Source organism: Raphanus sativus, chromosome 6, assembly GCF_000801105.2.
Source record: "Raphanus sativus cultivar WK10039 chromosome 6, ASM80110v3, whole genome shotgun sequence".
In the NCBI taxonomy this organism is placed as follows: domain Eukaryota; kingdom Viridiplantae; phylum Streptophyta; class Magnoliopsida; order Brassicales; family Brassicaceae; genus Raphanus; species Raphanus sativus.
The window spans coordinates 28,497,929-28,512,646 of NC_079516.1; the positions used below are offsets into that span (position 1 = coordinate 28,497,929).

At 35.5% G+C, this 14,718-nt stretch overlaps 2 protein-coding genes across 2 annotated transcripts; one reads left to right on the top strand and one right to left on the bottom strand.

Annotated features, from left to right (window-relative positions):
* The first annotated feature begins 263 nt into the window (after positions 1–263).
* LOC108834687 (uncharacterized) lies at positions 264–1,451 on the top strand. The gene has a single exon (XM_018608016.1). It carries the CDS (start codon positions 264–266, stop codon positions 1,449–1,451), a length of 1,188 nt encoding a protein of 395 aa, XP_018463518.1.
* A 10,910-nt stretch (positions 1,452–12,361) lies between these two features.
* On the bottom strand, positions 12,362–13,627 carry LOC108834669 (uncharacterized). The gene has a single exon (XM_018607998.1). The coding sequence runs from the start codon at positions 13,625–13,627 to the stop codon at positions 12,362–12,364; it is 1,266 nt and encodes a 421-aa protein (XP_018463500.1).
* Between the last annotated feature and the right edge of the window lie 1,091 nt (positions 13,628–14,718).

Below are 14,718 nucleotides of genomic sequence, written 5' to 3' on the forward strand. Positions count from 1 at the left end.
GCATAAATTTAATTAAAAATAAATTTTAAATATCTATTTTAGAAAGAAGTCATGACTATGCTTGGCGAAGCATTCTTTTTGGCCGAGAACTCCTGCAGCAGGGCCTGATCAAATCCATTGGTAATGGTAGGTCTACAACGGTTTGGGGAGACAAATGGATTCTCGATGAAGTCCCAAGACGTCCAGTTAACAGACAAAGCCTCATCGATGTCAACCTCAAGGTCTCTTCTTTGTTAGACAACTCTGGACAGTGGAACTCTGATATGTTGATTGAACTATTCCCTCCTAATGAAGTAGTTCGAATCAAACAGATGATTCCAGGGGACATTAGTGACTACTACACATGGGCTTTCTCAAATCATGGAGCGTACACGGTCAAAACGGGTTTCAATGTGCTAGTTAAAGCTAAATCTAAACCGGTGAACATGATCCCTCCTCGAGAACAGGCGCAAATTTCTCTGAAGAAAAGAGTCTGGAAAATACCTACCTTGCCTAAGATTAGAATGTTTCTTTGGAGAGTGATTTCTGGAGCGGTAGCGGTGGCTGAACGGCTGAATTCTAGAGGGCTAAATGTGGAGACAAGGTGCAAATTATGTAATGGAGGTTCTGAATCCATCAACCACGTCTTGTTTCAATGTTCAATGGCGACACAGATATGGAGAGATGCAGCAATAGTAATTCATCCAGATGCCTTGAGCCTTCAGTTAGAAGATAACCTCAAGTATATCTTTGATGCAATGGAGGATACTAGGATAGCTCAAGTGTCTCGACGAAAAATCCCTTGGGTCTTATGGCTCATATGGAAAAAAAGGAACTCCATTATTTATGGCAAAACGCAGAGATCCATAGGGCAGCTGCTATCTGATGTTGAGGATGAGGTGGAGCAATGGTTCACGGTTAACAAACCCACCACACAGGAGCAGCAGGTCAGTAACAGAGCTCTGCATTGTGACAGATGGCTCCCGCCTGAGCCTGAGTTCATGAAGTGCAACTTACATGCAAACTGGCGGAATGCTCACTTACACAGTGGGTTAGCTTGGATCACAAGAGATCACCAAGGCAATGTAGCTCATCATGCTCGGGATGCGATCACCTTTGCACCTAACCGTTTCACTGCAGAGCTCCGTTGTGTAATATGGGCACTACAGAGCTTACATGATCTTGGAGCTTCTAAAATTATTATCGCTTCAGACTATCAAGAGGTGATAGATGCCATCAAAGCTCCGCAACAATGGCCTAAGTTTCGAAGCTTATTAGAAGAAATCAGAAGGCTTAAGGAAGGTTTCTCTGCAGTAATCTTTGAAGGAGAAAAGACTACGGCTAATGCTATTGCTCGAGACCTAGCAAAGAGCGTATTACGTGATGGAAGATTTCAGTCATATCTAGCGCTAGGAGGCCCTTCCTGGCTTAGCGAGAGGATTGCGAGAGAACACAATGGAAACGACGTTTGATTCTTATTTAGAATGTTGTCGTTTGTCATTTCCTTTTTACCTTGACTTACAAGGTGTTGTTACTTGGGCATTGCCCTATTCTTGATGATGAATCAAACTAGACGTTAAAAAAAAAAAAAAGAAAGAAGTCATGACTTATTTCATGTGTGATTTTTCAATTTGGACAATTCCTTAGAAAATTACTTAAATGATTTTTTTAATACATATTTGAAATATTTTTAGTTATTCTAAAAGAAATCAAATAAATACTCCTATATTTTCTCTGAACATCTTAACAATATCTTTTCATATCTTTTTTACAATATAAATGTATATTTCGTATTTATTTAAAATATAAATGCATATTTCGTTTTTACTTAAACAAACCTTTTAAATATTTAATTAATTTTGTAATTATTTAAAATATAAATATATATTTCATTTGAACTAAAATAAACCTTTAAGTATCTAATTAATTATGTAATTATTTTAAACACATGTACTATTTTGTATTAAATTTGCGATATTAATTTAACTAATATTTTCAATTAACTCTTTGATCTTTAAAATTTAAGATTTGTTAATTCAGAATTTTGTACCACGCTGTTGAAAATATGTTATCAATATGAATGATCGGTCTACAAATGTTATTTTGAAAATGCATTTAGTTTCTGTTATTAGATTTAGTAGTATGTTTAATTTTATATTTCAATAACAGAAATATAGGACTGCTTTATTTTACAAAAAGATAATGAAGATCATTTTTATATAGACCATATTCATATATTACTCATTAATGTAATTTTGTTTGCTTATTTTATCATGTGCAATTTTGAAAGTGCAATAAGTATTGTACCAATTAATGTCATTAACAAAAATGACAGATGAATGATTGAAAAAAATATAATTCATGTGAATATTTTTATTTCCAGTGTGTTTATTATCAAATGTAATTGTAGGTTTAAGTAATAACTAGATTTTGACCCACACAACCGTGCGGGTATTTCTTTTAATGTTATATATATATATATTTGGTTTATTTAATTACTATATATTTTAAAATTATTCATATATTTAAATGTTTAAATCACTATTTCAACTACAATAATTTTATAGTTTTCATGCTGTTAATTAACTAACTATTTCAAATGATAACATATATATATATATATATATATATATATGTATTTATTTTATATTTAATTTACTATGATCCTGATCCGTAATTCAAAGTGCTAGATTTCCTTGAAAATTTTGTTTTTTTATTCAGTTTATATAATAAATTATTGTATATATAAAAGTTTAAAAAAAGTTAACTTTTTATACATGTATTATATAGTTTATTAATGTTAAATCATTCTACCAACATATTATATTTTTAGAATAAATGTTTTATATTTATGAAAATAAAATATACTAACTTATCAATTTAAAATAATTTTATCATATTTAGTTCAATATATTAATTTTAATTAAAATGTTAGATTTGTTAATAATTACATACTTCAGAATTATTTTGTATTTAATTTACTATAATCCCGACCCGTAATTCACAGTGCTAGATTTCTTTTAGTAATTTGTTTTGTTTATTCAGTTTAAATAATAGATCATTGTATATATAAAATTTTAAGATAAGTTAATTTTTTATACATGTTATATAATTAAACAGAAATGGATATTGCTTTCCAACAAAATCTTTTTAAAATCTTTGTAAAATGTATTTTTGAAAAATAATCATTTTAAGTGGCTATTATTATCATTACAATATTTTATATAATTTTGTTTTTGTTTATAAATCAAAACTAAATTTAATTTAAATTTCTGATTATATTTTATGACAACTAAAATTTAAATTAATCAATTTTCAAAAATAAATTTTAAAAGGATTCTGAAAAGCTTCTTCAAAGATTTTGTTAGATTTTTTTTTAAATTAATATTTATTTTATCTTAAATAAAAATGAAGATATTAAATGATATTATTTAATATGAAGATTATTAATAGATAAAAATGCAGTGTGACCAAGTCTAGTAAGTAGTCCATTTTTTAAAAAATCACACATGAATTAGAAGTCATGACTTCTGTTTTAATATAATAGATTATATAATATGATGTATGATAGATGAAGAATTGCAAATAAAAATTTTAACATTGAAAAATTCATTATAAATAATCCAAGATTTTTGGGTAGAAAATTTTAGAACACCAATAGACAATATAAGAAACCTCAAAAACATAGATAATAAAGAGAAAATTAGGTTTTAAAGGACAAAAAAACAAAATGCATTACAATTTCCGGTTTAATAATTTAAATGAAGCAGACGTTCTATAAATTACACTTAGTATATGTTATTCAGTCAAAAATTTAATTTATACAAGTAATTCGGTTAACATATATGTATGACCAAAACCTAAATTACAAGTACAATCTTAAGGAAATTAATATCTAGTTTAATATTAAACTAGATCTTGATCCGCACAACCGTGCGGGTGATTATCTTATTTTTACACATATAATTATTTTTACATAATTATTATTTTTTATTTATCATATTACTAATTTTTAATATAATATTTTAAAACATAATAACTTTATAGTTCACATGCAATAATTTAATTTATTATTTTAGATTTTCAGCGATATCATATTATAAATCATGTAATACAAAATTTTAAAATGAAAAATATTATTGGTTAAAAATATTTTTTTTATTGAAAAGTATTATATTAAATTGATATCACAGTTTAATACAAAATTGTACATGAGTTTAGTTATAATTACAAAATTCATTAGATATTTTAAAAGTCTGTCCCAACTGGACCAAACCATTTCTGGACGAACCGGACGAACCGAACCGAACCGGACCGGACCATACCAAGTCTATGTTGTACCAGACATGATCAGGCCCGACTCAAGCCCAGCTCAAGGAGACCATAAGCTGGCGACCCAAGAAGAAGATAGAGAGATAGAGACAAGTCTAAGAAGATAAACATCAAGAAGATTCATGTTTATCCATATGCAATTAGTGATTATCATAATCATAGATAGATTAGGATTTATATTCCCTTATGTTTTGGGATTTATATTTATCTCATTTGTAACTTGTATAAATATGGACCTTCGGTCCTCAAGATTAATAACACGAAATCAATTCCATTTACAACAGAGTTTGATTTTTCTTAGGCTTCAAATGAAAGCCTCTATTTTTGTGTCTTTTATTTTTGATATTTCGTATAAAAACACTAAATTAAAAATTAAATTATTATATCATTGTTTATATATATATATATATATATATAAAATGTTGACCAAACCAAGTCATTATTGGCCAGGCTAAGCTCAGGATTTAGATTTAAATTTCTGTGCAAGACTTTAAGAATATGTTTTAAAGTCATTTATTAAAAAAATAGATAAGTTGTAAGCCGAATCACATAAATTGTGGAAACGTGTAAAGTTTTTAAAATTTAGATACTGTGGAATATGTATGTATGTTTAAAATATCTAATCTATTAAAAAAAGAGTACAAAAATAAAATAACCCTTACTTTTTCTCAAAATTTACCAATATACGCCACTGAGTTTAAAACACAGTGTTTTGTCTTTCTAAAAAAAATCGAGAACTAATCTATTGAACCTGCGTGATTACTAAAACCCGCAGACCTTGACGCAATCCAACGCCGAAGACCTTGACGCAATCCGAGATCGGACGAGCCCGCAATCGTCGTTACAAGTCAATCGGACAGGGAAACCCTAATCTGCCTGATTTCTCTCTCTCTAAAAGACTCAATTTCAAATCGATCGTTCTCCCAAACCATAACGATCCAGACGACGTGTGACATATCCATTTGAAGCTATTGACGAGGGGAATCCAACGCCGCAGACCTTACCTAAATCCGTGATCAGAAGCGTTCTCTACGTCAGCTACAAGCCACGCCGTCAACATCAGAAAACCTAAGGCTGTCAACTTCTTTTTCTTGTTTACTTGATAGCCGATTTGCTTAATTCATCATACTGATTCGTTTTTGATCTTTATGATCTTTTGTTTTAAGATTGATGTGAAGACACGACCTGATGGAGATCCAAGTCATGAAGCCACAATCTCCTTGCTTGCAAATCAACTCCATTGATTCCAACCCAAAGCCGCAAACCCTAATCCTTTTTTAATTGTTATGCGATTTGTGTTTGATTCTTAAACTAACTTGATTTGCGTTTGTGTTTAAGGTATCTAACCCAAGAGCAGCCTTGATTCATGACCTTATCATAATCCAAACCCTAATCCACGAGCTGCTCCCTAACCCAAAGCTAAGATATCATCTCTCTAGCTTAAAGTTTCGTTCAAACGATTTGTATTGATCTCATGCTAACTCGTTTTGACTCTTGTGTTTAAGGTTTAACCAAGATCAAGCTCCTGATTCATAATACCATTCAACCCAATAAGAAGTTAAGGTAACCCTAATCATGAGATCATAATGTTTGATTGAACATCCTGATAGAAACAAATTGCTAGGATATCGGATTAGAATTCCATGAATTAGAAATCGATTGATAGGATTATAATCTTTAGCAAACCCTTGAATCTAGGATTTGATAATCCTTATCCGGTTTTGAAAACCGGACAGTGCTAAACCAACCTTAAAACCGGTTGTGTTCTTGTTCATACTAATCTACAAACATCGACCATGCACTTATATTATATCGGTTTTAAAACCGACCAGGTCTTGTTTTGTTTTAACCAAAGCCGTGTGGCTTGAGGTTTATATTAGTATGAAACTGATATTGTTGAACAACATAGCCGTATGGCTTCTTGATTTTATTTGATGACCGGATGGTCTTGGCAGCCTAAATGGGCGCATGACATTGTTTCCTTATATAGCCAAATGGCATGAGAAACTAACTGATCATTGTTTTGATATGATTCAGATGTCGAGATTCCAACACTCGGATTATGATGCCCTTGATCTCAATGGAGACAATTATCTTGATTGGGCTATGAACACTTCTGCCGACTTAAAGTCTAAAGGACTCGGGAAGTGTATCAAATATGGAAATGACACCCTTGCGTGTGAAAGGCATAGAGCCATTATGATTATGCGAAATCATCTCGTTGAGGATCTAAGAAATGAGTACAGCTATGTCAACGATCCTCATGTTCTCTGGTCAAATTTGAATATCCAATTCTCAGAGCCATTATTATATAAGTCCACGAAAGAATGGAATGCTCTGAGGTTCCAGGATTATGAATCCGTGGATGACTATCACTCTGATCTTATGAGAATCACCTATAGTCTTAGACTATGTGGTGAAGTGATAACAAACAAGCATATGTTAAACAAAAATCGTGACACATTCCATTCAAAGGAAGTGTTGTTATCACATAAGGCTAAAGGTTTCACAACCTATTACGACCTTCTCTCATATCTTTTAGCTCTTGAGCAAAAGAAGCAGAACAGGATAGATAACCTCAACAAACTTGATGAAGTTATGGAGATATACCATGAGAACCGAGCACTTGAAATATGTCCTGAAGATGATGAAGAATCCGGGTGGACTCACATGAATTGTGAGCTTGGTCTATTCATTGAATGAGAATCAATGTAAGCCATGTCCAAGGTGTTAAAATGGACAGGCCGGTTTTGACATTCTGAATTTTTTTATTTATGATTTGCTTACAATCTTTGATTGAAAAATGACAAGTAAATTTCGAAAATCAGTGTGTCTAAAAGAGACCACACCTATGGCATTACCCTAAGGGGGAACGATTTTATTCACTCAAAATGAAAGCCCCATTAATTTATTTTGAATGGTTTCGAATGGGCTAAGGACAGAAATGTTCTTTCTGGTTATATAAAAAAAATAAAATTGCCAAAGGTATAAATGATCGAGAATAAATTCTCCATGTTGATCTAGACTATGCCAAATGATCAATATGATAAGGAACAATGGCATTTGGTAACCAGTAAGGTTGACCACGAAATTATACTTAATGGTACGACCGGATTAGCCATCCGGATTTAAATTTAAAATCTGATGCAAAGATTTAAAGGCACAAAAGAGTTCTCCCATAAATCTCACGTGTGTCGTATGAACACAAGGGAAACTCATGAGGCTTCATTGTCCACAAGGTATCACGGAAATGGCACAATAATTTTGTGTTCTTACAGAAATGATTTTATAACATGTTCCTGATAACCTGGCTGAATAAATTTCGAATTACAACCTATACGGTTTAGACTATAAAATAATGAAAAAGTCTTGAGCATCCACAGATTAAAGTATGTTCATGAGGGGGAGAGAGGATAACCCTATGATACATGAACACACCATAATCTTTTGGATATAAGAGCTCAGACATATTGTCCTTTTAAACCACAATAAAACTCGACAACCATGGAAATGGAAACCACAATAACTGTGGTCATGGTTCCTACCATGGTCGTGGTCGAGAACTAGCCCACAGTAATATTTCTGGCCGGATACAAAACTCGACCAAGTATGAACTTATAGTTCACTGACTCCCCATACAGAGGTCACAAAGATATCTGGTTAAGGACATGGATTAATTACCAAGATTTTTAACAGATTATAGTATGCCCATGAAATGGAAGTGAGGACAAATCCGCACATGTCCATACTATAGATCTACTCGGACAGAATTCTTTTATGAATCTAAATGAGCTATTGGCCATAGATCCGAGCCTTGGGAGCAGAGTAAGAAATTCGAAATTATAGTCCAAGACATGGGACATAAACAAATTATTCATACAAGTTAAAGTATAAGCATCAGGCCATTAAAGTAAAGCATAGATATTTCCATCTCAATATGATTACGGGTCATGATCCAGACACCATCCTAAGATATTATAAATAGAACACCACAAACATGTGTGCCGTCTAGGATGGAACCTCATAGAAGATGAGATAAGATTGGGAATATATGTTGGATAAATAATATGTTTTCTCCCACGATTTTAAATAAACCATGAGCCAAAATGAGTGACTAGTTTGTGGCCAAGGTACATGGATTTATACAAGATGAATCCGTCTATCCAACATTCATTAAAAATGAGAAAACAATAAGCTGGAAAGAATAAGAGAAATGGATTGGTATGAACCACCATTGTCTTGGCAAGATCCTCGGACCATAGAATATAATCTTGGACGTCCATACAAAGAAAGAAAATCATACAAGATGATAGCCAGACAGATTAGACCCGAATGACTATGTCATAACCAGCTTAGCACCACGAAAATGAATGTCCTAGTAGAGACATATTCAAGTTGCTATAAGTGAGTCTATAAAGATAGACCTGTATGTTCCAAAAGATAAGGAACCTCGGAAATGAAAGTAAAGGTGCATAGAAATGACATATCTGAGTTCACTGAAAGAAACCAGCCCAGACATAGAGAAAAATGCTGGCCAGCTGAACATCTAAGGTACCAAACCATGTAGCTTGGGACGCCAAGATACAAGGTAGCAAAGGTCCTGGATAATGAAATCTCTAAATCGATTTAAACATGTCTGGAACGCGATAGAACGCGATGGAACAATATATAAGTGTCGACACATACACACACATAAGTGATAAGATGCATATGAGAAAGCACTTGAGAATAAGAAATAAGAGAGGATCTCGAACCCACACATGTGAGTACTCGTAAAATAAATAAAGAAATGAACGTGGGGTTCCAAGTAAAGAATAAGAGATGCGGAGACCATCTAACCAAGGGACATAAGAGTCTTGTGATGAATGAAACCGTGAGATCAAGGACATGACCATGTAGAGGTCGTCCATATCCAAGCATAGAGCATTCAAGGAATGGCTTTATTACACAAGGTTATCCACAGAGACTAAGGAACAGATTACAAGGAAATAAAATTCCTATGTGGTGATAGCTACTGCACAATATAATTAATGTCTGGAAACATATAAGAAAATCGCAGTAGGAAATATATAAATCCCTGGATATATAAAGGTACATATGACCTGAGATTTAAGAGATCAAGAGATCTAAAGATGAGAAGTATGAATCTCATAGAACAACATCGTTCCTGCGTTGTTCATGGACTATCACAGAAGCAGCTGTCTGCGTGTATACACATATAATAAGACTAAGAGAAACTTAGTAAGAAAGTTCTATAAGAACATTTCAGATTAGTCCATAAATATGAAATAAACTCCTTGTGTTTATAACTTAAGAAAGAATGATTAAGTCCATTTGATTCTTGGACAGGCTGTAATGAAATATAATGATCTAGAATGAAGATCACAGCCGCATACATGTATTACGATCCATGATCTAACATACCAAGAACTGGATATGATATGGTCAAAGTAATAAAGTGATGAATCCACCAGATTCACGACCATAAGAATCCATATCCAAGTCTGACCTTAAACCACCTTGGTCCTAGGCAATTCCGACCCGTTCAATAGGTCATGATCCGACCATGAGACACCAAGCAAGGTGGAACGGCATGTTAACCCAAAGGAAGGCTTCCATCCGGCCATGAAAACTTTATTGGCATATGCTACATATATAAATTTCATGAAGAATTTTGGTTAACCTCTAAGTACGGAATGGACAATAGTATGATCCAAACAAATCGTGGGTACACTAATGATACTCATGGACGAATTTTATAAATTCGTATGGACCAAGGATGAACCGAAAATATTTATGTTCAAGATTCATTTCAAGATGGATATATACTCTCATAGAAAGTCCATATGTTCTGGTCAAGAACCATAGAACATATCTGACCATATTTATGAAATGGACGAAGTACTAATAAGTACATATACCTCATGATCACTGAAACAAGTTCAGATGAATTATACAGCAATTGAAAGACATTGCACGGAGGTACAATTTAGGGGGAGTGGTACAGGTTGTACTCTTTTCCCTTCACCTGGTTTTTGTCCCAATTGGGTTTTACCGGTAAGGTTTTAATGAGGCAACACCAAAACTCTAAGTTTGGAAAAATGTATCCACAAGGTCCGCATGTCTATGACATCTATTAATAAGTTCATGCGTTGTACTCTTTTTCCTTATCTATGGTTTTATCCCACTGGGTTTTCCTAGAAAGGTTTTAACGAGGCAACATAGGAGCATGTTACTGACCCTAACGTATTTGTCGATCAAGGGGGAGTGTTGTGAATATATTATGTGATCGACCCATTTCTGTCCCAACTGGACAAACCGGACCAAACCATTTCTGGACGAACCGGACGAACCGAACCGAACCGGACCGGACCAGACCAAGTCTATGTTGTACCAGACATGATCAGGCCCGACTCAATCCCAGCTCAAGGAGACCATAAGCTGGCGATCCAAGAAGAAGATAGAGAGATAGAGACAAGTCTAAGAAGATAAACATCAAGAAGATTCATGTTTATCCATATGCAATTAGTGATTATCATAATCATAGATAGATTAGGATTTATATTCCCTTATGTTTTGGGATTTATATTTATCTCATTTGTAACTTGTATAAATATGGACCTTCGGTCCTCAAGATTAATAACACGAAATCACTTCCATTTACAACATAATTTGATTTTTCTTAGGCTTCAAATGAAAGCCTCTATTTTTGTGTCTTTTATTTTTGATATTTCGTATGAAAACACTAAATTAAAAATTAAATTATTATATCATTGTTTATATATATATATAAAAAATGTTGACCAAACCAAATCATTATTGGCCAGGCTAAGCTCAGGATTTAGATTTAAATTTCTGTGCAAGACTTTTTTTTTTTTTTCCCAAATTGAATTATATTAGATCAGCAAAGTGTAATACAAGATCTATTTCACAAGCTGAAGGAAGAAAGATATATCCTCAGAAACTAACTCCCATAAGAAGGGAAACTAAATCCCATAAGAAGGGATCCTTAAACCCACACACGGGACACATAAACAACCAAACTAAGGTATAAAATTTGAAACTTAAATCCCACAGTACTGAGAGCTCAAAAGAGAGGACGGAAGAAATAGTAACCATGACCATTAGATCCACCGGAGGCTTACGCGGAGACAGCCAAGCAAAACGAGAATGAGCCTCCAATAAGGACAGACTACCAACACAAGAGAGCTTGACAACCAAACCACAGAACAGAAACAGGTCCACCCGCCGACACACAGCAGGACGAAGTACCACACACCTCAAATCAGACCTTTTCACCGGAGAGAAGCCAATAGCACTCCAGGTATCCTCGAGACGCTTCACCGTTGCAGAAAAAACCTCAAAGAAACATACCCTTCCGCACCAAACAAGAACCAATTGGAGAAAGCCATAATCTTGAAAGCACCATCTGAAGAAACAACACAGGAGACGCGAGACCAAGCTCGGGATATAGGCACCTGAAAGCGCACTCAGAAACACGAAGTCGACACAACGACTCAACCGAGAACCAAAACTCTTTGCAGAAACGATGAATAGTAAAGGAATTAGAGTGCGAGACTTTAAGAATATGTTTTAAAGTCATTTATTAAAAAAATAGATAAGTTGTAAGCCGAATCACATAAATTGTGGAAACGTGTAAAGTTTTTAAAATTTAGATACTGTGGAATATGTATGTATGTTTAAAATATCTAATCTATTAAAACAGGTGTACAAAAATAAAATAACCCTTACTTTTTCTCAAAATTTATCAATATATGCCACTGAGTTTAAAACACAGTGTTTTGTCATTCTAAAAAAAAAATCGAGAACTAATCTATTGAACCTGCGTGATTACTAAACCTTTTTTTTTCCTCAAAAGAATAATATATTAAGGCATTACAGCCAAAAGAAGCAGGATTAACAAGATCCAAACCTACAAACTGGTAAAACAAACCAGTACTAACCGAAAGCTATACAAGGATCTTGTAAAAACTGACCAAAAAATCACATCCTGCAAACAGCAGGCGACTAACATCTAAGCCACACAGAACTAGCCTTTGTCATCCAAAAACAAACTAGACAACCACTGCGGACATCCACGGGCGACATAAGATTGACCCCACTGAAGTTGATGTGCGCTTTTGGCAATGGAAAAGGCGCATCTGTTAGCAAATCTGGATTCCACCTTCGACTTCCAGGAAGTAAAATGGTTTAAACAGCTTCTAAGGGTTATGAACTCTGAAGTAAAGGAAGGCCAAGCTTTTGGACGTCCAATAACCTTTAAAAGAGTAGCGTCCTCTCCTGCTATGATGATTCTATCAAGGCGATGAGCAGCTAAGGAGTCAAGCGACCAGCGGAGAGCAACCAACTGAGCCTCCTGTTTACTATTCACATCAGCGAAGGACCTGCGACTGTGTAAAATAGTATCACCGTGGTGGTCACGAACAATCCAGGCCGCTCCTAGCATTTTTGCCGGTTTGTTCCACACGTATCCATAGTTACACTTCACCCAATGACGAGGAGGTTTGCTCCACCGTCGGAGAGCAGAGGATACTGGCTCATTATCACATTTTTCTCCTTCCCTATCAAGTTTTTGAGCTTCAAACCACACAGCAGCTTCATCATAAGCTTTATGAACTATGTCTTCTGCCTTGAACTCAGATCCTTCAAAGAGCAATTTATTTCGGTTTTTCCAAAGAAACCAGAGTATCCAAGGGAAGCAACATCTGATATCCTTGGGAACTCGAATATTCGTACTCATTTGAAATAGGTAATGGAAGTTTACAAAGATCGATTCAGGGTGAAAGCCATTCATGGGAGATGGGAAGTTTGAGAGGGCCCACACCTGACGAGCGACGTCACAGGTAAACAAGAGGTGGTTTAGTGTTTCGTCTTGAAGGCCACAGTGTTGACATAGTTGATCCACCTTCATTCCACGAGCCTTTAAAGTATTCGCCACCGGAATTATTTGTGACAAGGTTCGCCACAAAAACATCTTGATCTTGGGCGAAGTCAACGTGTGCCATGCTGAGTCTTTAAGACAGTTGATTGAAGGTTGCATTTGTGCTTCTTGAAACTCCTCTTTCAACATTGAATGCAACGCTAGCCAGTTCCCAGATCTGACTGTGTATTCACCGCTACGGTTATGCTTCCAACACCAGAAGTCTTCCACAGAAGGTACCGGTTTCTTTTTGAGGATTATTTCCACGTCTCCAGGGAAGAAATTCTCATCCAGAGCCTCTCTGTTCCAATCTCCCGTCTCATGATCTAAAAGGTCACTAACTTTCATCTCAAGATCAATGAGCGGGTTCTTCATCCAAGGATTCCATCTACCTCCAAAATCACATCATGGATCAGTCCAGACGTTGAGAGTTCTGCCATTTCCAACTTCCTTTCGTAATCCTTTCAACAACAGCTCTCTACCATAGATCATACTTCGCCAGCCATAGGAGGGTCGATTACCTATCGAAGCTTCTAAGAAGGAACAGTCCGCAAAGTATCTACTTTTCAACAAGCGGGCTAACAAAGATCCTGGATTTTGAAGAACTTTCCACCCTTGCTTTGCCAAAAGAGCTTGGTTGAAGCTTTCTAGGTGTTTGAAACCCAACCCACCCAGATCTTTCGGTAAGCACATTTTCTCCCAACACATCCAGTGTATTTTCCTCTTGTGCTCCACTGAATGCCACCAGAAATTTGACAAAGCACTAGTGAGGTTCGCAATGGTTGTTTTTGGAAGCCTGAAACAACTCATTGCATACACCGGAAAAGCCAGAGCCACCGCTTTGAGGAGAACTTCTTTCCCACCAAGAGACAGGTAGCGAGCAAACCACCCGGAGAGCCTATTCTTCAATTTGAGCTTAAGGTAATTGAACATCTCCACTTTAGATCCACTGAAGCATTCATGGAGACCTAAATAGGTGCCAGCTCCTCCCTCATTAAAGATTCCAAAACTAGCTCTGATGTTCGCTTGGAGGTTTTTATCCACATTTCTCCCAAAAGTGATGGAGGACTTTTGCAAGTTAATAACCTGACCCGTCGCCTCACCGTATCGCTTGAGGACTTCTTGGAGAGCCAATGCCTGGTTGAGGTTCGCTTGACACATGAATAAACTGTCATCCGCAAATAGCAGATGACTTATCGATGGACCCTCCGTTGAGAATTGGACACCATTGATTCTTCCTTCTCGTTCAGCTCTTCCCAGCAGGTGGGAAAGTCCTTCAGTGCACAGAGCAAACAACGCAGGCGACATCGGGTCTCCCTGTCGCAAACCACGCTGAGGTATAATGAGACCATGCTCTTGATTGTTGATCAGCACCGCATAGGAGACTGTGTAAACACAATACATCGTCAAGTCCACCCACTTTGAATGGAAACCCAGAGCTGTGAGGAGACACCGAAGATAGCGCC